The 27808-nt window shown below is 39.9% G+C and overlaps 1 protein-coding gene across 2 annotated transcripts in view; it reads left to right on the top strand.

The window, feature by feature from the left end:
• The window catches only part of LHFPL1 (LHFPL tetraspan subfamily member 1), a 99387-nt gene that overhangs the window by 39177 nt on the left and 32402 nt on the right, over positions 1-27808 (top strand). For both annotated transcript variants that reach the window (XM_032331692.1, XM_032331691.1), the window contains exon 3: positions 22106-22501. In XM_032331692.1, the coding sequence (XP_032187583.1) occupies positions 22120-22501 (382 nt within the window). In that variant the 5' untranslated portion in view covers positions 22106-22119. The remainder of the gene's footprint in view (positions 1-22105; positions 22502-27808) is intronic.

The following is a 27808-nucleotide window of genomic DNA, read 5'->3' as shown; positions in this document are numbered from 1 at the left end:
CAACCATAAAACAAGTAACAAAGTGGCAATAAATATATACTTACAAATAATTACTTTGAATGTAAATGGACTAAATGTTCCAATCAAAAGATATATGGTAATGGAATGGATAAAAATAAAAGACCTAAGACACCTATGTGGCTCAGTCAGCTTAGTGTTCAACTCTAGATTTTGGCTCAGGTTATGATCTCAGGGTTGTGAGATCAAGCCCCACAATGGGTTCCGTGCTGGTCATAAAGCCTGTTTGGGATTCTCTCTCTTCCTCTCCCTATACCCCTTTCCCCCACTCTCTCTCTTGATCTCTCTCTTAAAAAACCAAACAACAAAAGAAAACAAGAAAACAAGATCCATTTATTCTATATGTTACCTATAAGAGACTCATTTCAGAACTAAAAGACACATGCAGATTGAAAGTGAAAAAATGGAAAAGCATGTATTGTGCAAATGAATGTGAAAAGAAATCTGGTATAATAATACTTACATCAGGCAAAATGCACTTTAAAACAAAAACTGAAACAGGACACAAAGGACAATATATAATTGTAAACTGAATAATCCAACAAGAAGACACAACAATTGTAAATATTTATGCATCCAGTATGAGAACACCTAAATATGTAAAGCACTTAATTACAAACAAAAAGTAGCTAATCGATATTAGTAAAAATAATATTAGTAGACATTAACATCATATTTATTTCAGTAGACATAATCAGCCAAACAAAAAAATTAATAAGGAAACAGTGGCTTTGAATGATATATTGGACAGATGGATTTAACAGATATATTCAGAACATCTCATCCTAAAACAGCAGAATAGGGGTGTCTGGGTGGCTCAGTTGGTTAAGGATCAGACTCTTGATTTCAGCTCAGCTCATGGTCTCAAGATCATGGGATTGAGCCCCATTTTGGGTTCCATGCTCAGTGGGGAGTCTGCTTGAGATTCTCTTTCTCCCTCTCCCTCTGGCCTTCCATGCTGCTATTCTCTCTCTCTAAAAAAATAATAAATTAGTAAATCTTTAAAAAAAATAAAACAGCAGAATACACATTCTTTTCAAGTGCGTATGGAACATTCTCCAACATAGATCACATATTGGCACACAAAACAAGTCTCCATAAATTCAAAAACATCAGAGTCATACCATGCATTGTTTCTGATCACAACACTGTGAAATAAGAAATCAACCACAAGAAAAAACCTGGAAACAGCACAAATATATGGAGGTTAAATAACATGCTACTAAACAATGAAAGGATCAACCAAGAAATCAAAGAGGAAATACAACAAACACATAGAGACAAATGAAAATGAAAACACAGCAGTCTAAAATATTTGGGATGCAGCAAAAGAGGTTCTAAGAGGGAAGTTTGTAACAATACGGGTGTACTTCAAGAAGCAAGAAAAATCTCAAATAAACAACTTAATTTTTCACTTAAATGAGCTAGAAAAAAAAAAGAACAGACAAAACCCAGAACCAATAAAAGGAAGGGAATAATAAAGATTAGAGTAAAATAAACAAAATAGAATTAAAATAGGAGCACCTGAGTGGCTCAGTGGGTTAAAGCCTCTGCCTTTGGCACCGGTCATGATCTCAGGGTCCTGGGATCAAACCCCGCATCAGGCTTTCTGCTCAGCAAGGAGCCTGCATTCCCCCTGCCTCTCTGCATACTTGTGATCTCTCTCTCTGTCAAATAAATAAATAAAATCATTAAAAACAGAAAAACAAAGAAAAATAGAACAGATAGATGAAATGAAGGGCTGGCTCTTTGAAAAAAAAATCCATAAAATGGCTAACCCTTTAGCCAGACTCAACAAAAACAAAAACAAAAACAAAAAAAGGAGAAAGGTCTCAAATAGACAAACTTACAAATGAAAGATGAAAAATGACAATCCAAACCACAGAAATACAAACAACTATGAGAATATTATGAAAAACTATACATCAAAAAATTGCACAACCTAGAAGTAAAGGGTAAATTCCTAGAAGCATATAAACCACGAAAACTGAAACAGGAGGAAACAAAAAATATGAACAGAGTGGTAACCAGCAAAGAAATTGAATCAGTAATCAAAAAACTGCCAACAAACAAAAGTCCAGGACTAGATGGTTTTACGGATGAATTCTATCAAACATTTGAAAAAGACTTAATACATATTCTCAAACTATTCTATATGAAACAGAAAAGAAAGGAAAACTTCTAAATTCATTCCATGACACCAGCATTACCCTGAAACCAAAACCAGACAGAGACAGGACATAATAAAAGAGAATAACAGACTAATATCTCTCATGAAAATAGATGCAAAAATCCTCAAAGTAACATAACTAACCTGAATCCAACAATGCATTTAAAAAAATCATTCACCACAATCAAGTGGGATTTATTCCTGGATTGTAAAGATTGTTCAATATTTGCAAATAAATCAATGTGGTACAACACATTTAAAAAAAAAAAGAAAGGGTAAGGATCATATAATTATTTCAATAGATGTAGCATTTGAAAAAGTACAACATGCATTCATGACAAAACCTTCAGCAAAGTAGCTTTATAATGAACATACCTCAACATAATAAAGGCCATTTATGAAAAACTCATAGTTAACATAACATGCAATGGTAAAACACTGAGAGTTTTTTCCCCAAGATCAAGAACAAGGCAAGGATGTCTACTCTTACCATTTTTATTTGACATAGTACTGGAAGTCCTAGACACAACAATCAGATAAGAAAAATAAAAGTCATCCAAATTAAGGGGGTAATGAAACTTTCACTATTTGCAGATGGTTTGATACTATATACAGAAAAACCAAAAGACTCCACCAGAAAACTGCTAGAACTGGCAAATGAATTCAATTAGGTTGCAAGATACAAAATCTCTGTGCAGAAATCCATTGCATTTCTTTACTGTCTTTTTTCTAAGTTTTATTTATTTATTTATTTGAGAGAAAGACTGAGTGCAAGTGAAAAAGGGAAGGGCAGAGGAAGAGGGAGAGGGAGATAATCTCAAACAGACTCTCCCCTGAGTGTGGAACCTGATGTGGGCTTGATCCCATAACCCTGAGATCATGACCTGAGCCAAAATCAAGAATTGAATTCTCAACTGAGTGAGCCACTCAAACAGCCCCATTACATTTTCATACACAAGTAATGAGGAAGCAGAAAGAGAAATTAAGAAAACAATCTCATTTCCAATTTCATCAAAAAATAATAAAATACCTACAAATAAGCTTAACTTAAGAAAAGACCTATATTCTGAGAACTAGAAAATATCAATGAAAGAAATTGAAGATGACACGAATAAATGAAAGGATATTCTATCCTCATGAATTGGAAGAACAAGTATTGTTAAAATGTCCAATCCACCTTAAGTTATCTACAGATTTAATGCATTCCCTATCAAAATCCCAATAGCATTTTTCACAGAAATAGGACAAACATTTCTAAAATATATGTGGAAGCGAAAAAGACCCTGAATAGTCAAAGCAATCTTGAACAAGAAAAACAGAGCTGGAGGTATGACAAATTCCAGATTTCAATTTATACTACAAAGTTGTAGCAATCAAAACAATATGGTACTGGCACAAAAATAGATGCATAGAACAATGGAACAGAATAGAAAACCTGAAATAAACCCAGAATTATATAGTCACTTAATCTTTGACAAAGGAGGCAAGAATATGCAACGGGAAAACGATAGTTTCTTCAACAAATGGTGTTGGAGAACTGGACGGCTACATGCAACAGAGTGAAACTAGACCACTTTCTTACACCACATACAGAAATAAAATCCAAATGGGTTAAGGACCAAAATGTGAGACCTGAAACTATAAAAATCCTAGAGGAGAGCACAAGCAGTATTTTTTCTGACATTTTCTGTAACTACATATTTCTAAATATGTCTCCTGAGGAAAGGGAAACAAAACCAAAAATAAGCTATTGGGACTACATCAAAATAGAAAGCTCCTGCAGAGCAAAGAAAACTATCAACAAAACTAAAAGACAACCTACAGAATGGGAAAAGATATTTTCAAATGACCTATCCAATAAAGGGTTAATATCCAAAATATATAAAGAACTTATTGAACTCAACAGTCAAAAAATAAATAACCCAATTAAAAAATGGGCAAAAGGTATGAAAAGGCATTTCTCCAAAGAGGACATCCAGATGGCCAACAGACACATGAAAAGATGCTAAAGATCACTCATCATCAGGAAAATGCAAATCAAAACAGTGTAATATTATTCAACCATAACAAAGAATGAAATCTTGGAATTTGCAACAACATGGGTGGATCTAGAAAGTATAATGCTAAGGGTCTTTCCTCAGTCAGAGGAAGACAAATACCATATGATTTCATTCATATATGAAATTTAATAAACAAACAACAGAGTCTTAACTATTGAGAACTATCAGATGGTTACCAGAGGCTAAGTGGGTGGGAGGATTGGAGAACTAGGTGAAGGGATGTGAGAATAAACTTATCTTGATGACCACTGAATAATACATAAAATTGTTGAATCAGTATATTGTATACCTATAACTAATTTAACACTGTGTATCAATTAATTGGAGTTAAAATGAGAATATAAAATTAAAGTTAAAAGAAAAGAAAATTTACTTCTTTTTATGGATAACTAATAGTTCATTGTATGGATATGCCACAATTTATCTATTCATCCATTGATGGATATTTAAGTATTCTCAACCATTTGGCAATTGTGAAACATGCTGCTCTTGATATTCAAGCACAAATTTTTGTTTGAGTACCTGTTTTCAGGGGGTTATTTTTGGTATATACCTAGGAGTAGAATTGCTGGATCATATGGTAACTGTATGTTTAACCTTTTCCAGGAACTGCCACACTGCTTTTAATGGCAGTTGCATGATTTTACATTCCCACCAGCAAAACACAAGGGTTCCAAATTTTCCACTTCCTCTCCAACCTTAATATTTTCCATGTTTGTTATTGTCATTATTAATATTATAGCCATCCTACTAAATGCAAGATGGTTTTGCATTGTGGTTTTGGTTTGCAATTTCCTAATTACTACTTATGTTGAGCATCTTTCACATACTTATTGGCCATTTACCTAACTTTGAAGAAATAGTTACTCAAATCCTTTGCCCATTTTAAAATTGGGTTGCTTGACTTTTTGTTTTTGAGTTGTAAGTATTTTTTTTTAAAGATTTATTTATTTATCTTAGAGAGAGAGAGAGGAAGAGAGAGCATGGATGGATGGAGCAGGGAGAGAGCGAGAGAATTTCAAGCAGGCTCTCTGCTGAGCATGGAGCCTGATGTAGGGCTCCATCTCATGTCCCTGAGATCATGATCTGAGCTGAAACCAAGAGTTGGACACTTAACCAACTGAACAACTCAGGCACCCCTGAGTCATTCTTGCATATTCTGGATACTAGGTCCTTATCAGATATATAATTTCAGATTATCAGATATATAATTATCAACTCCCCCCATTCTGTAAGTTGTTTTTCACTCTCTTGATAGTATTGTTTGATACTCAAATGTTTTTAATTTCAGTGAAGTCCAATTTATTGATTTCTATTTTGTTGCTTTTGCTTTTGGTATTGTATCTAAAACACTTTGCTGAATCCAAGGTCATGAAGATTTATGCTTGGATATTTTTCCATCAGTTTTACGGTTTTATCTCTTGTATTTAGGTATTTAATCCATTTGGTGTTCATTTTTGTATATGGTATGAGATGAGGTAGCAGTTCAGCTTCTCTTTTGCATGTGAACATCCAGTTGTCCTTAGTCTGGATTTAGTTTCTTATACACTCCATTCATTTTTAAGACTTGAGAACTCTTAATTTTATTTCTTCTGCCTGGAGGTTTCTTATCTTGGCTTTATGCATGGTTGGCTTCTGATCTTTCAGTTCTCATGTCAGATATCACCTCAGACTTTTCCTAACTACCCTATCTAATCTAAAGTTGCTTTTATTCCCATCCTAACATCTTATCTTACAACCGAATTTTATTTTGTTCTAGAATTCATTACTCTATTTTATTAGTTGCTCACTTGTTTATTGGCTTTCTTCCTTACAAGAATGTGAGTTGTGTGAGAGCAGGGAACTGGTTTATCTTGTTTTATCACTGTATCTTCAGTGCTTGACACATAATAGGCAGTTAACGAACATTGTAGAATGAACATAGAGATCCCATCAGTAGTATAACACTGACAACAATGTCCTCCAAGTCATTTTTCAACTTAATGTATGATATGTCACCACACTATATAAGAATAGTTTTAAATTTTCTAAAATTTTTCTCTGGATAAGAAAATTAAGTTCTGGGAAGGGTAAAAGTGACTCTCTAAGGTCAAACAGGAAGACTTTAACTTGTGGAGTGATTCCCACGACATTAATTTAGCTTGTGGCATCCCACAAGAGTAAAGGAGAAAGACACCGGAGACTGTTCAAGGTCAAATCCAAGGTGCTTGAACCTGCTTTCAGCTTCCCTGCCCTTCCTTGAAATTTCTTTAAATTCAGGAAAGAAAACCAGGTAGTACTAGTGTTGACGGTACTTTGCCAACTGTAGCAAACATCATTTACTGAGTAGTCCTTTAAAATAGATTAAAAATGAAAGAAACTTGTTAAATAAGCTGGAAGTACAATTACATTTCTGAGTAAGACTGGTTTTTCACAGCTCATTCTTCGTTACCTCTGGACAATGGTTGATCGATAAAGCACTTAACACTGAAGGATTTTAAACCACTCTGCCCCCCTCAACCTTCATGTTCCCACATCCTTCCTGAGCCAATTCTTCCTGAGCCAGCTCTTATTCTTAAGAGGCTGTGGTGTATGGGAAACAGGATGGCAAAAGGAGGACTGAGCAATCTTAGTCTCCTTCAAAGATCCTTGTCCCTTTACCTATCTTTTAAATGTGGATGTTCATAAGGGTTTTTTTTTTTTTTCTGTCCTTGGTTCACATATTTGATAAGCACCTTGGTCACATCTTCTACTCTTAGGGCTTCTGACTTTCACATTGATCTTCCAGCCCAGAATTTTCCTCCAGACCCACATAACTATGTCTGTACTATACACTAGGATGTGCCAAAGATGCTTCTCACCTAATAGCCAAGATGAAAACAATTATTTACTGCTCTTCAATGTCTGCCATTAAAGAGAAAGAGTGTGGGGACATCACACTACAATGTGCCTTTATTCTTATCTTAATGAAGCATATCTCCATGAATGGCGGTTCTTGAAGCAGAAATGTAGGAATCATACCAACATCTCTCCCTCTTCCTCAAACTCCTTTTGGCCCCACCCACTCTGTTTCCCATCCAGCCTGTCTTCTGTCTTCAAGTCCTTTTCTGAATCCATCATTTACTAGACCTATAAGCACTATGGCTTTGGGAAAGTCATATAACTTTTCTAAGTCTCAGTTTCTTCCCAGAAAATTGAGGTAGTGTCTACTTCATAAGGTTGTTGTGAGGACCAAATTTACTATTCAAACTTAAGGGACAGTTACTTGGTAAAAGCAAGTCTTGCTAGCAAAATTTAGGCTATAAATATAAGTTCACAATTTCCAGAACATAGCCATGATGACAGCCTCCTGCTCAGGTCTTCTAGACCGAAGGCATTTTAGAATCATTGATGGGGTGGGCGCCTAGGTGGCTCAGTGGGTTAAGCCGCTGCCTTCGGCTCAGGTCATGATCTCAGGGTCCTGGGATCGAGTCCCGCATCGGGTTCTCTGCTCCGCGGGGAGCCTGCTTCCTCCTCTCTCTCTCTCTGCCTGCCTCTCTGCCTACTGGTGATCTCTCTGTGTCAAACGAATAAATAAAATCTTTAAAAAAAAAAAAAAGAATCATTGATGGGTTTACTGTCACAAGAAAGTAGAATTATATCCCAGAAAGCAAGGGAACAAAGTTCTTTAGCTGTCAGTTGTATTTGACTCACAGCTGTCAAGAAAACATGGTGCATACTGCAGGTCATTAGGCACATGCCCAAATATGTCCTGGGGTGGTCTTACCCCAGCACCCAAATACCCAGAGAACAAAGCTGAGGTTCATAGAGCAGGGCCTTTCCTATTGTGTGATCCTTGCTTCCTGCAGCTGTTCCTTCATGGTATTTTGTGGGCGAGTAGTCTGGCTCATAGCACTGTCTCCACTGGCTAGCCACTGGCCCTATCAGATTGCGCCTGTGGAAAATGCTGTTGTATATTTCCTGAGCCTTACATCTCATTTCCTGAGCACATTTTGATTATCATATAATCCTCACATTTCCCTCAGCCTCTTAGCCAATAACAGAATGGCGGGAGACATAATCATCCTTTCAGCTCCTTTAATGTCCTTCTGCAGTGTAGTTGCTCAGGTCTTTTGGAGAAGCAGGACAGGCTACACCATTCAGCAAAGCCAGTAAAATGTAGTAATGCTGCGATAACCAACTGGATGCTTAGAAACCAGTCTTTGTGAATGAGGTTCCAAAACTGACAAATCTCCATGTCTTGCTTCAGGAAGCAGAAGCAAGGATAATAAGGATTTTTTGGTTCTCTTGTTTCATGGAAACTCTTCTAACCCTCTAGGAAACGAATTAGGGTGGTTTAGAAAATTGTTAGGCCACCAGTGGTCATTCTTCCAAATTGTTTGGCCGGCTGCAAAGACAGGGGTGTTAGTGCTAGAAAAGCTTCAAAAGACACTGAGGACTTTGTGGTGGGAGAGGAGGAATGGGGAAGAATGACAGAGGAAGTACTATTTTTTAAAAAGATTTTCTTTATTTATTTGACAGACAGAGATCACAAGTAGTCAGAGAGGCAGGCAGAGAGGTGGCGGGGTGGGGGGTGGCAGGCTCCCCACTGAGCAGAGAGCCTGACACGGGGCTCAATCCCAGGACCCTGGGATCATGACCTGAGCCGAAGGCAGATGTTCAGCTCACTGAGCCACCCAGGGCGCCCCCAGAGGAGATACTACTGGGAGACTTGGGACGAGACTGTTCTTTCAGCTGTCTGGACCATCATTTAGGACACTGCACTATGAATACAATTCTAGTCAAACCTTGGTTAACTTCTCTGTTCTTAGGCAAAGCATTCTCATAATTAGTTCAGCATCAGGGCACCTTGAATGCAGATGCTAAAAGGGAAAAGAAAAGTGAAGTTTGGAGGTTATAAATGGAAGGTAATTCCTGAAAGAATAAGAAAGATTTGAGAATAATGTGGGACCTGGAAATACCAATGTTACAAATTTCTATATTTTACGAGAATGTAATTTTCAAATATGAAACAGATAATGCTTTAAACCAGGCAGTGGCTTCCTATTGCTGTGACTTAGGCTGGACCAGAATGTAAACTTATAAGGGTAGTGACACTGTCTATCTTCTTAACCCTTGTGCTTCCAGTAACTAACATGGTGCCTGGTACATGTTGGTGATTTGTAATTGTTGGCAGGTTGTCTTTCTCCAATAGGGCAACAATCAGCATGGGTAATGAATCCTCCTCATCTGGTATATCAGACTTTTTTAAGAGTTTCATTTAACGTCTTGATGAAAATGTTCTCTATTATTTTTCAGAAGTTTATTCATATTCAATATAAATATGTTCACAGAAAGATACTCATAGTTGTTAATATAACGCAATTTAGCTTAACTTACACTGAAAGTATACTGAAAATTGGTAAATAACAAGGTAAAAAAAGGGTTTATTTTTCTTCTTTTATATATAAACCTGGTTTATTTTTCATCTTTTATAAATATAATAAAAAACCTGTCTCAAAAGTTGTTAAAGCAGGCAGCAATGAATCTTTTAGGACACTGCCCTAGAAATGAATTCTAGTCATTCTATATCACAAGTAATTTATCTTTGGTTTACTTCTGTATAATACACAAATTATACTCTAAAAGCTTAAAAGTTGGTACAGCAAAAAAAAAAAAAAAATTGGAATATTTTAGTGCCAGCTAACAGTGTAGAGTGGGTAGACATCTATGTGTAACATACGAAACAACTATGAAAACTACCCTATTTTGGTTCATATTGTATGTAATTTTTAAATATATACAAACTAAGACTGAAATAATTCTTTAAATCTGAGCTACAGCAATGTGATGGAACTGGCTTGTACCAGCTCAAGACAGTAGATTGCATGTATATTTTCCCAACTCCACTTTTATTGACTTCAAGTTGATAGCTTGCAGTTGGCCATGGTGGGAATATTTCCACCACGGAAATAAGCAAATGCTACAAATTAGGCCTTTCTTGGTCTCCTGCCAACCGAATCCAGTTACTAAATATTTATGAGCACATACATCGTTAGCTAACACTATCAGCTGATCTTCTGAGGACAATTAAAAAAAACTCAACAAAATAGTTGTCAGTTTTGTTTTTTATAGAAATGTAAATATAAGTTTCATCTCTAGGTTTTCAGTCTAGAACTGATACTACAGCATAGGCAAGGTATACCTTCCATATTCAACCTGACAGGCCATGGAGTATGCAGGGTTTCTTTTTATTGTGTTATGTTAGTCAGCATAAAATACATCATTAGTTTTTTTTAAATTAAATTTACTTATTTTCAACATAACAGTATTCATTGTTTTTGCACCACACCCAGTGCTCCATGCAATCCGTGCCCTCTATAATACCCACCACCTGGTACCCCAACCTCCCAACCCCCCACCACTTCAAACCCCTCAGATTGTTTTTCAGAGTCCATAGTCTCTCATGATTCACCTCCCCTTCCAATTTCCCCCAACTCCCTTCTCCTCTCTAACTCCCCATGTCCTCCATGCTATTTGTTAAGCTCCACATCATTAGTTTTTGATGTAGTGTTGCAGGATTCATTGTTTATTGCAAACCCTTTTATGCAAACTCTCCAAAGTTCAAGGGTAATGGTGTTCTACAAATGCCTCTATAAATAAATGGCCCTTTCTTATAGACTAGGAAAGAATACGCACCCCATAGTAAAAAGAAACTTTTTTGTTTAAAAAAAAAATCAAGTAGAGGCACCTGGGTGGCTCAGTGATTAAGCCTCTGTCTTCGGCTCAGGTCATGATCGCAGGACGGCTCAGGTCATGATCTCAAGGTCCTGGAATGGAGCCCCCGCACTGGGTGCTCTGCTCAGCGGGGAGCCTGCTCCCCCCCCCTCTGCCTCCCTCTCTGCCTACTCGTGATCTCTTTCTCTGTCAAATAAATAAATTGAATCTTAAAACAAAACAAAACAAAACCCAAGTAACCCCCCAAAAAGAAGCAACTCTGACAAAAGGGCAAAAATAAAGTATATGCTGATGAGTTGGGGTTAAGGAAAAAAATCTAGAATTAGATTGTAGTGATGGGTTGCACAATTTGGGGAACATACTTAAAAAACTGAATTCCACACTTTAAAAGGGTAAATCTTTTGGTATGTGACTTAGGACTCAATGAAGTTGTCAGTAAAAAAATAAGTAAGGTATATTGGCTAACGACATAAACACAGGTTCAAAGGATAGTTAACAGAGAAATACATTTTCATGAGCTTAAAGAATATTTAGCTTATACTGATCTGTGGTATATGGTTAACTTCAGGGATTCTAAAAACCTGGTGAGGGTTAATTGGCACCTTAACAAAGATGAAAGCAAATAGCATTTTTTAAAAAAAATTTCCCTCCATTCCCCTTCTTTTCCAAACCCTTTCACTTAACAATTGACATAATGTCTCTATCAGCGTGGATTTAACCAGGGGTCAGCATCATTTTTTTTTTTCTGTTAAGAGTCAGATAGTAAACATTCTAGACTTCGTGGACCATAAGATCCTTGTAACAACTATTTAAATCTACAATTGTAGCATGAAAACAGCCATAGATGATACATAAATGAGTAAGTTGTGGCTGTGTGACAATAAAACTATAAAACAGGCAGTCTATTGGATTTGGTGCATAACACAGCCTCTGGTTTGCTGACCTTTTGTCTAGACTGCAAAATGTTGTAGGGTGTTGATTTTGTTTGAGAAATTCTATTGCATAGAGCAATGGTTTACAAACTAGGGATAGGGGTAGGATATGTATCAGAATCATCTATCACTATACCTTGTCTTAGCAGGAACTCTTATTCCACACTCACCAAAGGCAAAATTTAGGTGTTCCTTGGGTCCCTGACCAATACCCATTTTTACGTTATTAAAAATATTATGTACCATCCTATCCTCTAATAAATTACAAGATGTGTTCTCCTCTTAATCTTTCCCCCATGATCTTAGAAAAGTAGGGCTAAATAGCATATTTCACTTATTTTTTAAATTATTATCCACCCCATTCCTCTACCTCCCTCCCCTCCAGCAACCCTCGGTTTGTTTCCTGTGATTAAGAGTTTCTTATGGTTTGTCTCCCTCTCTGATTTTGTGAAAAGCACATTTTAAATGAAAAATTATCTAGAGTCACAGGATACAAACATTTTTTTCCCCTGAGAGAATGATCAACTGTTAAACTAAGAACAGGAAACAGGCCTCTACCCAATAAATTAGATCATTATTTAGTATACATTTAAGTTTTCATATTATTCCACTTAAGGGAACTAGGAACATAAGGAAAAAAGGATAAAAAGAGCTAAGTAAAAATGATCTCTACTTAGAGTTACAAATGATCAGTTCTCCAAATGATAGGTGTACCATTAAGCAAGGGGCAATATTTATTGATGCATAGAGTGAAATAAACTATTTTTCTTATGTCAAAATTTTTAGCTCTATCTTATACAGTTATTACATGTATGCTAATATTGACTTATTTTTAATGACAGAGGGTCTAACATTTCCCTTAATACAGCCCTGCATCTGAAGCAGTGATTCTTAAAGGGACACCACCTGGGAAATTTTAAAACTTATCTCAGGACTCACACTGCCAAAAATCTGACATTTCACCTACTAGGTCATCTGTCACTCCCCCAGAGACTGCCTTCGTAAGACATTGTTACAGACAGGAATGTGGTTTATCAATGTGTTAGGGCAGGGAAAAAATGATTAAAAACTGCTGATGAAAAGTAAAAAGATAGACAAATGCATACATGAATATAAGGTTGTATCACTGATAAAAGACAGGATGCCCACTTGTATCCACAGCAGGCAGGAAAAACTTTCAACTTCGTTAAACAATTGGGGTACAATTAATCTGTCAAACTGCTAGTTCATTTATTCTCCTCTTTTAAATTGTTGTCACAAAATGCCAGAAAATAGGTCTGATAACCTTTATAGCATTCTAGGTGGGCAAATAGGACATAGAAGTAAAGACACTTTGGACCAGTCTAGTAGGCTCTATTAAGTTAGACTGGTTACCATTCTTCCTTCCAACTCATTTTGTTTAGCAAAGTTCCCTATTCACAAGGCATCCTGGAGGGGAAATGAAACATATGCGAAAAACTAACACAAGGTAGAAGGTGATAAGTTTCTCAAAATAAATATGGAGTGCCAGGGACATTCACAGGTGGGAGAGATGACATCAGGTTGGAGCAAAGCATCTGGCCAAACTCCATTAATCTCCAGACTTCTCAGTTATCTCTCTAAGCACAAAAGCAGTTTTTGGTGCTTTGGGATAAGTTAGACACTGACTTTTGGTAGTGCTGTTATTTTCAAAGAGGCATTTTTAAGCTTTTTCAATGTGTGATTTCAAGTTTCTTAAATGTAAAGTCATTACATCTTGGAGCCATTGATTGCACTGTTGGAGCATCAGACAATGGAAATCAGTTGGAGAAAAAAGTCTATTCTGCCTTAGTTCATTCAGGCATGTGTTTTTTGTCATTTCCAGTCACTTAGGTCTGCCGCCTAATGTATATGGTGGAGATTATTTAGGGCTTTTAAGGAAAGTTAGGGAGAACCTCTATTCCTCCATAGACACGCGAGCAGCAGATGAGGAAGTGAGACAGAGATGCAGTTGTAACATGGGAGCGTACGTGTGCGTACACACACACACACACACACACACACACACACACACAGCTGATTTGGCCGCTGTGAGGATGGAGGTGGGGAACTCTGTGCCAGCCAAGCTACTCAAGTGTCTGCATGTCTGAGGCTGGATTTCAAGCCTCCAGCGTGTTTGGAGTTAATTCCCATTAGGTTGGACTCCGCCCCTCTCTCCCAAAGGTAAAGCAAGGTTTTCAGGCATCACTGCAAAGAGCAGCTGGGATTCCCATCCCCTTCTGACAAGCTGTAAGGAGAAGTTGTTTCTCAGATCTGAGTCTGAAGAGAGGGAACAAGTCAATCGGCGTGGTCAGAAGGTAAATTTGCAACTTGAGCCAAATGCAATGGAAACAGCTGGATAAGAAACTGCTTTTGCTCTCCCCTCGCTCAGCCCCTCTTCTCCCTTTCCTTTCTCAGGCTTCCTGTACTTTCATCTCATAGCTCAGAGAAGCTGTTTTCTTCCCAAAGAGGGCCTTGTGCATTTTTACTCCCTCATAGCCTGTTGTTTGCATAGAGGGTATGAGGAATCTGGGCTGGATTCCTATTTCCTATTGACAGGGGTTGAGGACCTAAGGGTTAACTGTCAGCTGATTTTCCCAGGAGAGTTGGTAACTTGAGGAGAGGAAGTGCCTGTCTCTGGGAGCAGAGGGAAGGATTTTGCTTGGGACAGCTATAGAAAGAAGAGAGGATCCGGTTTGCTGGTGTGCTGGGTTGGTCTCTTAGAATTGCCTAAATTGGGATTATGGGACCAAAATGGGGTGATGGGGTTAAACTGAAATGCAGATGTTGAAGTCATTCAGTTGGGCTGGAAACAAAAGATTGTATTCACTCCATAAATATTTATGAGTTCCTACTATGTGCCAAGCATGATGATTTACAGAAAAACCTGAAAGAGTTTGACTATAAATCCATTCTCGAAAAGAACATTGGGCCCAATAGTTCCATTTTGTGGTGATGTTCGGCTTCTTGGGAAACTTCAAGTCTTCTCTATTACTTATGGTGGAATGGAATCTTTTCCAGTAGAGAGAAGAATAATGAGCACACAGCCTAGTGTTAGGTGTACCACAGATGTCATTTCACTTGAACTATGTTTAATCATCTCCATTTTATAGATGAAACTGAGACCATGAGGTTTTAAGTGATCCTCTCAAGTTCATGTAACCTGTAAAGGGAAGACTTCAGGACCCCATCTCAGATCTGAATCCAAAACCTGGACCTTTTTCCACTAAAATGATATTTCTCAATCATCAGTTTCCAGTCAATTGAGAAATTTTTTAAATATGCAAATCTCATGAATTGTGATTCAGTGACTCTGAGAAGGAGAGTCATAGTGTGCATTTTAAACAGCACTGAGGGTGCTTCTATTGCAGAGGGGTTGGGGCCATCATTTTGAGAAATGCTTTTAATATACCACACTGCTTCTCATGTCTGCCAAAGTGGTTGGTGAAGCATCTAGCCCACCTTCTTCCTATACTGTCCAGGTTCACTGAATGGAGGTGGTCAGCTGTGGTAGCATTCTATTCCCTATTAAGGCAACAGGTAGAGGTTCTACTGGGCAACAGCAGCAAGGATGGGACCATGAAACTAAGGGTGTAGAGAGATACAGTACGAGTTAGCCCACTGTTGACAAGACTTAACAGTGTCTTGCCAGAGCAGGCTGGTAGGAATGGTTTCTAACTGATGAATGTGACTCCGAGCTGACCAACTGATCACTGATGGTAGTGGCATCTGTCTAGTCAGAATAAGAACTGGGACAAAGAGTTCTAATTGGCACCTCATCAAAGCAGAAGACAAATGGGGAGCTCAGTAAGCACAACTTTTTTTGCAGGAAAGGGAGGTGTTCATATGAAATTTAGGGAAATCATTCCAATTCCCACCCTTTCAACCTCCAGCTCTAGAGAAAGGGAATAGCCCAGGACCTGACATGGAGGATCTTTGTAAGGTTCTCTCTCTGCATGGCCAAATTGATTATTCAGTAATAGCCTTCCAGGTTGTCAGTGATTCAGTTGGTCTTCTGTCTCCACGTACTCTCTAACTTCCTGCCTTCAACTGCCTTACCTGTTTGTGAACATCTCAGATGAAAGTAAACAAATAAACCAAATAGTTAGTTTTGCTAATCTTTTTATTTCCAGAATAAAAGAGGAGGGAAGAAGAGAGAAGGCTTAGAAAGAGATCAGCAAGCATGACAGCTGAGGAATTTGAAAGATAAGGCTTAGGTCAAAAGGGAGACATTAAAAGCAGAGCAGAATAGTGGTGCCAGGGACTGGTGGTGGTGGGGGGGAATAGGGACTTGTTGCCCAATGTGTGTCAAGTTTCAGATGCTAGATGAGTAAATTCTAGAGATCTTCCATATATCTTTGTGCCTGAAGTTAACAGTACAGTGTTGTGCGCACTTTGAAATAAATAAAGAAGATAGATCTCACCTTGTATTCTTTACAAAGACAAACCAATACAAGGAATTTTTGAAGGTTATGAGTATGTTTTATTAACTTGATTGTGGTGATGGTGTTAAAAATATTAACATATGTCCAAACTCATTGAGATGTATGTGCTAAATGTGTGCATTTTTTTTGATATATCAATTACACAAATGGGAAATAAAGCCCTTATAGTAACTGCATCATGTGATGCTTTCAGGCATAGGAGAACTTGGAGTCACTCCCATTGCAGAGATATACAGAGGAGGAATAATTCCTGAAGGACTCAGGTGGCAGGAAATAAGGAGAGAAATGCTTGGGGCTGTCTAAAGTAGAAAGATCTAGAATGTTCAGGTTCAGGGTACTTATATATCCAACTCTATACAAAGAACTATGTTGGGCAAAGACATGACTCTAGAGTGTAGCCCTATTTACCACCAGAAGCATTTGCCTGTGTATCTTGCTCATTTCCTACAAAAGTCTCAACACTGCATATGATGTGTTTGTAACAGGGTTGGCAGGTAGGCAATGCACACCATCTGGGGGGCATGAGGAGAAAGGCCTGTTCATATTCCTTTGCCAACACCAGTGCCAACAAACCCACTCCATACAGACCAGTCTGAGACCAATAGTCTTGCAACCATGTTTTCTTTAGCAGCTGCAAGTCAGAAACGCCCTTTCTGACCACTTCATATTCTGGTCATTAACTCACTGGGTGCTTTGCCTGGACCCTGTTACCTTTGGTAAGGTAGTGCTTTCCTTAACTCAAAAGTTGTATGACAAGCTCAAATGGGGACAAAAGTATTTGAGTCTTTGTCTGTGAGGACTGGGGATAAAATGAGGTCAAGGAAAGACTTGGTTTCTTTTCCTCCACCCAAAAAATAACAAGAGTTTTTCCAATTTCATTTGATAATAAGTGCCTATGTATGAGTACATACACATGAGAGTGAAAAGGTGAAAACAAATAATCAAAGACATGACAACGAGACACCACAGAGAGAGGTAGAATGCTCATTTTAGGGGGAAGAGGGCTAAAGGTAAGCTCCCAGCAATCTGAGTTGATTAAGGGCTCTCATCTGGAAGACCAGCCAAGCTCTTCTCCATTCTCTCTGAGGATGCAACCAAAGAAATTATCCTTATGTTACAGCACAGAAGGTTTCAAATGAGACAAAATGAATGATTTATTGACAGGGAGAGTTGTTAACATACTGAGAAAAATCAGAGTTCCCTTCTCTGGAGTTCTTTAAAAGCAATATAGATAACCATTTGACATGTATGGCTTAGGTGGTTTTCCTGCCTCAAAATGTTGAAGTGATTCCTACCCATGAGTCTGAATTAGAATGATGATCATCTCTCTAAAGATTAGTGAGCATTAGCCTTCAGTAAGGACAGTAAATACAGAACACACTTCATGCTTCCACCCTGGTTGTCACAAATTTCTGGCCACATTCACTGCATTTCATACAACTACTCTCAGAAACAGGCACATGACCCATTTAGGAGATGAAGAAACTAAGGGATGAGGGACCATGTGACACCTAAAGAGAGAGGATCAATAAGAATCCTATCAATGTCTTGTTACTGGACAAATTAGCAGGAGCACCAGAGTTGAGTTCTTGTTTTCTGAACTCCAGTGTAACTGTGTGGTTAGAATTCCAGGACAGGGAAACACAGCCATTGCATACGTGACATATACAGAAAGAATAAAGATAGAATGAAGTATAGCACTGTGCATGATTTTTATTTATGTGAGTGCAAAGAGACTTGGCTAGTTCCTGGGATTGAACTTGGATTGCTTTGGAAGAGTGTCATGGGTGGAAATCCATTGCAAGCCATACAGGAACTAAAAGCGTTTTCCTGAATGTACCTCCTTGTCTGGCACATGTGAACATGTAGCAGTGTGCTTGCATAGACTCCGCATGGCCCAGTGCCTCCCTGAATAGCCACAGGTGAAGCTGGGTTGGGGCTTATTCTATGCTCAGAAAACATTGAGCAATTGGATCTCTGAGTTCTCTTCCTTGACTTCATGAGGTCACATCTATGATTCAGAGAGGTTTACATTCAGAATACATAGGCTTCATCTCTCCATTGTTTAATGCCATGGTCACTTTTAACTTCATATTGAGTCCTGGGAAGAGAACATTAGAGAATTATCTGTGGCAGTGATTCTCAGCTTGTTGTCCTCGAACAGTGCTGGCTCACCACACCTTTAGTCCTAAAGAGGGTGATTAACTTTCCTAGTTTTGTCACTGTGTAAGTCCCACATCCCAGGAAATCCTTTAGTTCCAGGAGAACTGGCATGATTGGTTGTCCTAGTCCTCAGTGAAATAAGGACAATGGGTCTTTCCTGAAATTAAAAGTATTTAAATTCTGAAAGCTGATGAGTTTCTCTAACGCTAAGCATACGTAATTTAAACTGGATTTTGTGATTCTGCCTTCTTACAACTTGGCTTCAAAATTCCATTTTAAAAATAAAATTATAGTGACAGTGGTTGGTAGTATTGTAGTTTTTTTTAAAACATCCTTATTTGTTACAGATTATGATCATCTTTTTTTAACAATTTAAAAAAATAAATAAAAGATTTTATTTATTGGAGCATCCAGATGACTCAGTTGGTTAAGCATTTAACTTCTGGTTTCAGCTTAGGTCATGATCTCTATGTCATGGGATCAAGCTCTGCATCCAGCTCCACACTCAGTGTGTAGTCTGCTTGAGATTCTCTCTCTCCCTTTTCCTCTGTATTAGAATGACGATCATATCTCTGAAGAGATATGGTCAGCCCCTCCTTGCCATGCCTGCACACTGTCCTCTCTCTCAAAATAATGATTTTATTTATTTACTTATTTGTGAGAGAGAGAACCTGCGTGTGCGCCTGTGCACACATGAGTTGGGGAAGGGCGGGGGTGGGGAGAGAGAGAGAGAACCTCCAGCAGACTCTGCACTGAGCATGGAGCTGGGTACAGGGCTTGATCTCACAATCCTGTGATCATGACCTGAGCCAAAATCAAGAGTCAGACACTTAGCCGACTGAGCCACCTGGGTGCCCCCAGATGATGATAATCTAATGTCAGACCCCCATCTTTTATTTCTAGTATAGCCTAGGTACCACTCAGTGATAACGTTTCTTTCTCCACCTTAAATTATCTGCCCTTCTACTGGTTGTCATACCGAGACTTTTGATCTCAAAGTGATGACGTTTATGGGCAACATATGGGGTTGGTTCTGACTAGAGTTGCTGAGCTTGAAACGGCTAATGCTCTTATTCTACTGGTTTACACACTGCTTAGAGAAAGCGGCCTTCCTCCTACCTTCCCAGTTTGCATTTCTAATTCTTTCCCCATTCTTAAACATTTTTTTCAAGTTCTGGCTGGGAAACCACAGAGGCTTTTAACTGTAATACTATTGGGGTGATAAAGGAGAACATGGGGGAAAGGTGGTGGGTGAATGAGAAGTGCGAAGTAATGGCTGTTCCATTAAATTACTGTGCAACCTTCGGCAAGTCACTTAGCTTTCTGACCCTCACTGTGCTCATTTGTAAATTGGAGGTGACTTTTTATTTTATTTTATTTTTAACCAAACAGAGAGGGTTGTTGTGCAGAGTTCATGAAATACTGACCTTTGGAAGGGAGTATGTTGATGCAGCCCTAAGCGTTTGTCAGCTGGTTTCCTCTCATCCTCCCGCCTGGGCTTCTTCACTGGGAAGTGAGACCATAATAGAGGGCTGCTTGCATTTCTCATAATATTACAAACTCTAAAATAACAAGCATAAGCATTATCTCATTGTGGCCAAGTGTACCTGTTTTCTAACAGCAATTACTTAAAACTAGTTCCTCTTCTCCCATTGGCTTTCAGTCCCTCATCACATCTTCTTCTCACCCTGCCCACCTTGGGTACAAAACCTCATTCCCAGGGGCCCAGCTCAGGGCACTTTCTTCCCAGGCCCTGGCATTCCAAAGTAAGCACCTGCAATTTATGATCCCTTCTCTCTTCCTGCACAAAACACATAGCAGACAATACATATGTTTCAGGAGGGGAATTGTGGTAGACTGAAAACAGAGCATTATGCTAAGAATCAAATAACTGGGCTCCAGTCTGGCCAGTGTACTCATAGCCCTTTACCCTTGGGTAAATCATTTCCTCTTTGGATTCCAGTCTGCAAAGTGTTGGGGGAGGGGTGTTAGTACTATGTAGTAGATAAGTACTCGCCCAGGAATCTGCAGATCAGGTTCCTTATTCCGGTTTTGCTGCTTGCTGACTTATTCTATGACTTGGGGGAAATGATTTCCCCCTTTACTGGGCCATGTGCCCCATATGTAAAACAAGAAGGTTGAATTAGGTGATTCATTACAGTCCTTACCAGCCTGGAAATTGGCTGCTTCTATGAAATGGGTTTCATTAGACAAACATGAGTTGGAGTGTCTGCTCTGTGCCAGACGTTGTTTAATGCTGTTTGTGAAAATGTCCACAGCTGGGCACAGTCCCCAAGACCCTGAGTGTAACTGCTGCTTGTTCCTGACAATGTCTTAGACGGGCAGTATGGTAGCCCCATACACCCAGTGCCTCCCAGTGCCTGTATTCCCCCTTACCTTGTGTCCCCACTGCTGAACCTTTCTCCCACCACCTGTAGCTTTAAGCAACGGTGATGAATCATGGAGAAGTTTCTGAAATATACTCCACCATCTGCCTGCTGGAGACATTCACGGTGCTGTCATCAAGCTGCAGTGTGGTCTCTGCCCTAATTGAGGCCAGAAAGCAATGGCAGATTAATGGGGTTGGGAGGGAAGTGGTTGATTTTTAACAGAGGGGTCTGTGAAAGCCATTTGTGAGCTGGGCTGAGATTAGATCTGAAAAAACTCAGCATCTTGAATCTGAGATTACTTGTTCCAGAAGGCACCTTGAAATGTCCTTACAGTTACAGATGTATGTTCCTACTGCCAGGTAGGGGGTACTTGATCCATTTCAGAGAGACGAGAAGCTTTCCTGACTATATCGAGTAAAGGATGAGGCAGGTTTTCTTAGTAGCCCATCTAGAGTTAAACAACCCTCACTGCTTGGAAAGTTGCATCCCATATTGTTTTGGGGGAAAAAGTGACTGAACAGTGCTCACTCAGTGACAACCATGGGGTGTGAGACAGACACCCCTTGTTTTATTCTAAATGTTAGAACCCTGTGAACAGTTCATACTGATGCACTACTGGATATCCTACATAGGTCCCATGGGCATATCCTGTAACTCCATAGTGAGCTCTCCTTCCCTCTTCTGTCTTGTAGGAGGGGCAGCCCTGTAAGTTGTCTTCCATCTTCTTCCTTCCTTCTTCCTTTATTCTCTGAAAACAACTTGGTTTCTGACCCCCTTGAGATACCATCTTCTTCCAGGTTCCCAGGACAGCAAGGCCATTCCACTGGAAGCTGACGATTCTCTGGGCTGCCTTGGTTTCATTCCAGTTTCAGCTCCTACCACTCATTTCATGCTAGGTAGATGTCAAGAGTTAGTTGAAAGCTCACTAATTAGGCTGCATTTGAGTTGGCCGAAGAGTCACTAATTCAGTTCTATGGTTCTTCTATTGCAGCCTAGAGACCCTAGAACTCTGAATCAGGTGGGAGGAAGGGAAGATGGGAAAAGTGCTGGAAAGCAGAATCCCAGAAGGACCTAAATGGGCCTCGAAAGAATGATCTTATCCAAAGGCAAAGACCACGTTGTCTATAAACAAGTCCTAGGACTGGCTAGCCAGATGAAAAATAGGCCAATGGAGCCTACATGCTAACTTTCTGCATTTGGTGCTATGACCCAACTCATCTCCCCATCCCTGCAGAGAAACCTGGGACCATGAGGAGCAGCCTGACACTGGTGGGGACCCTCTGGGCCTTCCTGTCCCTTGTTACTGCTGTGGCCAGTTCTACCAGTTACTTCCTGCCTTACTGGCTCTTTGGATCCCAGCTGGGGAAGCCAGTGTCATTCAGCACATTCCGGAGGTGCAACTACCCTGTGCGGGGAGAGGGGCACAGTCTGATCATGGTGGAAGAGTGTGGGCGCTATGCCAGCTTCAATGCCATCCCAAGCCTGGCCTGGCAGATGTGCACGGTGGTGACAGGTGCCGGCTGTGCTCTGCTGCTCCTCGTGGCACTGGCTGCTGTCCTGGGCTGCTGCATGGAGGAACTCATCTCCAGAATGATGGGACGTTGCATGGGAGCAGCACAGTTCGTGGGAGGTAAGACTTTTGTGGGGGTTGGGTAGGTTGTGGAGCTTGGCAGTGGGGGTAGGGGTGGGAAGTGTTTATTTATGGAGAAATCCACTCTCAGCCCCTCCCCTTTACCCAACCCAAAGGCTATGAATGGGAACTCCTTTGAAACACCCAGCCTAGGACTCCCTAAACTGCCATTTACACCAAGACTTTATTCGCAGCAAAATTGACTAGCAGCAAAGATGATATCTGGTTTGTTCGCCCTCCATGTCATCACCTTCTTCTGCCTGAATAGTGCCCATTAAATGATATTATCCAGATCCACTTTTCAGGGATAACAATGTGTACTCTAAATATACTTGGTATCTAAAAGCCTTGATCTCTGATAGTTATCTCAGAGGACAGTGATCTGATAAACATGTAGACACAAGTGCTAATTACTAACAAGTTTGATGTATGATCCTCACCAAAGAAATACAGCTCTAAAAGTGAAATGCTAGGTACCAGACAGACTGTAGTGACTGCTTATTTGGCCTATATCTCTCTATGGCTAGCCCTGTCTGGTAGCCTTTAGCAGTCTACCACCCTGAGCCCTTTTCTGATTTGAGAGTGGCAACTTAGCTTCATTTGAATTTCTAAGAGTTGCTAGCAGAGAGTGAGGAGGGACTAACTGGTAGAAATCAGAAGGCCAGTAGCAACAGCTTCCATCAGACTCCAACCATTAACAGTGGCTTCTGTTCCCAGCTTGCTTGGGCTTGACTGAGACATTTATGAAACCCTTGCCATTCTCCATAGGATACGTTTTAGTTTGTCCCACTTCCTAGGTCAGGAAAATCAAAGAAAATTCTTGAGGAGGTATGTGGGTAGGTCATGGAGATTTAGATACTCATAGACTGAGTGGGGAGGTATTTGGGCTGAGTGATAGGTGTCATACAGAGGAAGTAAAAACATCAGCACCCTTTACATCTCATATGTTTCCCCTTATAGAATGATTCCTCATTGACTCGTGCTCATAGGAGCATGGCCACAGTATTTACACTTAGAGGAGGGATTTTAAAGTTCAAGAATAAAACGCCATTTGACAGTAGTCATGGAAGGAGTCAACACCCAAGGCATGGTAGTACAAGGTTTATCCCTGGATATGTGAATGATATTGGGCAGGTTGCTAAATTCTAACAGCTTCCCAACAGCCAAATGAGTGTCATTCCTACTACCTTTTTAGAAACTGGTGCCTGTCACGTTTTTATCAGATGTAGGGGAATGGTGAAGACTGCTTGGACGTATCATATTTTCTAGAAGCCCCTTGGCACATGATCATATAACCCAAGGGTCTTCAAAGACCTTGGATCTGACCTCTTACATAGATACACTCTGCCAGTGTCAGGAAGCTAAACCTGAACAGCATGTTTAGCACCATGGATAAAAGACACAAGAGAAGGAACTGTGGGGGTTAAGTTTAAGCTTGTTCAGCTAAGGGGAATTGATTTTGTTGCTCCAGGTCTGGCAGCTTCTCGGCAGCTAGTGCATTAACTGAAATACATTAGTGGGTGGAGCCAATTTGTTTTAGGTCTGGTTTATCTCTGCCAGACCCCAAACCACTGAAGAGATGGAGTATCCATTAAGAACAACCTCCTCCCCCTCCTGACTCTTGTTCCCCAGTTTGGCAGCTGCCCACAGAGATGAACGGTGGGAAGTGAGAGAGACAGGAAGAAATAAAGAGCTGCTGGCCTGAGTCAGACTTAGCAAGGTGACCTGATGGGGCCCTTGGGTCCCATTTGCTCCACCTGCAGCTGATCCAGCTGGACAAGCCTAGGGTCCAGAGAGCCTTCCACTGGGACCTTCATGCCCTGCTCCAACCGGTGAAGGAAACATCTGGCCAGGAGATTATTTCAACCTTGGGGATGCTGAGGTTTCCAACCAGCTGGCCCCTAGTCCCTGAGAACAAGGTCATTATTCACATTCCCCTGTGTATACATATGCAAGATGCTTGTGAATTGTTCTCTATCTTCGGTAAGAGCTAAACAAAGAAGAAATAGTTGAGAAGTAAATATAAGGAACTTCTTGGCAGGAAAAAGTGTAAGATCTTGGATTGAGTTACTTGAGGGAGGCCAAGAAACTTTCTAGAGCATGGAATGTATCAGGATCACCTGGAGTGCTTAAAAAATGTGGACTCCCCATCTTTCCCATCCTCTTTCCCATTCTGATATACATAGGAACAGGTGGAAGTCTGGTGTTTTGAAAAATCTCCCCAGTGACTCTGATGTGTACACTGTGTTCCCTTTCTTCAACTCAAGTGAGAAACTTCACCCTGGACATTTTTTTTTTCTTTAAGGAGATAGAATTCAACATACCCAGACAGGCACCAGTGTTTTTTTTCCATGCACGGTCCTAATGCTATATGCTTCAAGCTCAATGAAAATTGCCACTGGAGACAGATCACTGAGGACCTGAATCAAGGAAAGGGAACTATTTTTCTAAAAACCATTATCTTCTCTGGAAACCATGCATTTCCTGGACAATCCTTCAAAGTTTCACTGGCATCATTTCATTTATCCTTACCATGCTAAACAAGGATAAAAGTGGCTTTCTGTTTGGGAAAATAGTATTTAAAGTAGTAAATAGTATTTATTTATTTATTTTTATTTTTATTTTTTTAATTTTTTATTTTATATAAACATATGTTTTTATCCCCAGGGGTACAGGTCTGTGAATCACCAGGTTTACACACTTCACAGCACTCACCAAAGCACATACCCTCCCCAGTGTTCATAATCCCACCCCCTTCTCCCAAACCCCCTCCCCCCAGCAACCCTCAGTTTGTTTTGTGAGATTAAGAGTCACTTATGGTTTGTCTCCCTCCCAATCCCATCTTGTTTCATTTATTCTTCTCCTACCCACTTAAGCCCCCATGTTGCATCACCACTTCCTCATATCAGGGAGATCATATGATAGTTGTCTTTCTCTGCTTGACTTATTTCACTAAGCATGATACGCTCTAGTTCCATCCATGTTGTCGCAAATGGCAAGATTTCAGTTCTTTTGATGGCTGCATAGTATTCCATTGTGTATATATACCACATCTTCTTGATCCATTCATCTGTTGATGGACAAATAATCCAATCAAGAAATGGGCAGAGGACATGAACAGACATTTCTGCAAAGAAGACATCCAGATGGCCAACAGACACATGAAAAAGTGCTCCATATCACTCGGCATCAGGGAAATACAAATCAAAACCACAATGAGATATCACCTCACACCAGTCAGAATGGCTAAAATCAACAAGTCAGGAAATGACAGATGCTGGCGAGGATGCGGAGAAAGGGGAACTCTCCTACACTGTTGGTGGGAATGCAAGCTGGTGCAGCCACTCTGGAAAACAGCATGGAGGTTCCTCAAAATGTTGAAAATAGAACTGCCTTATGACCCAGCAATTGTACTATTGGGTATTTACCCTAAAGATACAAACGTAGTGATCCAAAGGGGCACGTGCACCCGAATGTTTATAGCAGCAATGTCCACAATAGCCAAACTATGGAAAGAACCTAGATGTCCATCAACAGATGAATGGATCAAGTAAATAGTATTTAAGTAGCAAATATTTGCATAGCAAATTGGAACAGAACAGAGAATATGGGTCAGGGTTCCTGAATCTCAGCCCAGAGCTTTATGCACTGGTACTATTGATTTTTCCTTACCCCCTTGAAGATGAAATGCTATCACAATGTTTTTCAGAGTGGTCCATGAAACACCTGTGTAAGAATTACCTGGGTGCTTGTTAGTGCCATTCTAAGCCTACTGAATCAGAACTGATGTCTTCCACTCTGTATTTTACACAGCCTTTCAGACTGATTTATTTTTTAAAATATAGTATAAAATAGTTCAGAGGTATGTACCACTCAGCTTAAGAATATTACCAATACAGTTATAGTCGCCTTCATATCCTGATCACGGTCCCTTGTTCCTACAGCAAAGGTAACTACTGTCTTTGACTTGTTATCATTCTCCAGTATGATTCCAGTACACGCTAAAATTTTAGAGCCTCTGCTCAGTTTCATTCACAGTGTTGCTTTTTTCTAGAATTCCCTTTTCTTCCATCTCTGTCTGTAAACATCTGCCTATTTCTCAAAGTTCATGTCAAATGCAGCCTCTGTGTGAAGACTCCCCTGATCTACTTCAAATATCGCTGACAGAAGTAAATTGTCTTGTAACTCCGAGAGAATATGGGGTCCAATGAAAGGGAGAGTGAGTGGGGAGCTCCCTGGGCAGGAAAAGCTGAGATTATAGCTGGAGGGCAGACTTAAAAATTTTCTACTGTGTTTGAGTTGAAGTGCTCTAAGAGCAATAAATTGAGCAAATTAATAACAAATAAACCCATACTAGACTTTTGCTCAGGTAGTAAATTCAGACTACCTAATAATCATATTTAGACAGATATTTGGTGGAGAGTATAACAATGATTGCACACTCAGTATTTGTACTTAGGCAGGGGTAAGTGAAGGGGGTCGATAGCACCCAGGGAGAGGGCTTTCTCTGCCCAGAGACAAAGATTTGTCATCTACCTAATGGAGAATGTGCAGTTTGGAGGAGTTTATACAACTGTTGGGATGTGGTGAAGTAGTAATTCTGGCATCAGGGGAAGGTTGACTGTAGCTGAGAAGTAGCTTCAAAGAGGGTTCCAAGTTCATCCAAGAAGGTGAGTGTGAAGGTTTGAGCTGAAACAGAGTAAAGTGCTTAACTCCAGTCCTCTGCTTGGTCAGAGAAGTGAATTCTAGCCATAGCAACCATGTTTGGGGAGGACATTTGGTACATTTTGCAATAGGGGATTCTTGTAGAAAGAAAACTTGAGGAAGGGAAGCAAGATGTCAGTCCAACTGGTCACTGTATAGCAGGGAAATAAGGATAATAAAATACCCTTTCTAGAGGCAGATGAGAATAAGAAAGTTCCTAGCTGAACCAGGGGACATATGTGGTTGGAGAGGTAATAAGTCCAGGAGTTAGCAACAGCACCTAGAGAGGTGGGAGTCAGGGCTATAGGTCATATGTGGCAGGGCTGGGGTTTAAACTAGTTTTCTCTGCCATCAGAGCTGCTGTTCTTCATATTTTTCGTGGTGTTTATCTTAAGTGTTGGTACCAGAACCAGATGCATCAGCATCACTAGGGTGCTTTTGAAATGCATATTCCTAGGCTACAGTTGTTGAATCAAATATCTACGGCTGAGGCCCAAGAATCAACATTTTTTAATAATCCCCACTCTTCCAGAAGATGGCAAGGCCTGGCACTGGCAAATGACTTCTGCATTTCTATTTGAAGCTCATCTTCAGAATCCCAAA

Source organism: Mustela erminea, chromosome X (assembly GCF_009829155.1).
Source record: "Mustela erminea isolate mMusErm1 chromosome X, mMusErm1.Pri, whole genome shotgun sequence".
Taxonomy (NCBI): Eukaryota; Metazoa; Chordata; class Mammalia; order Carnivora; family Mustelidae; genus Mustela; species Mustela erminea.
This window is presented reverse-complemented; position numbering and strand designations above follow the sequence as displayed.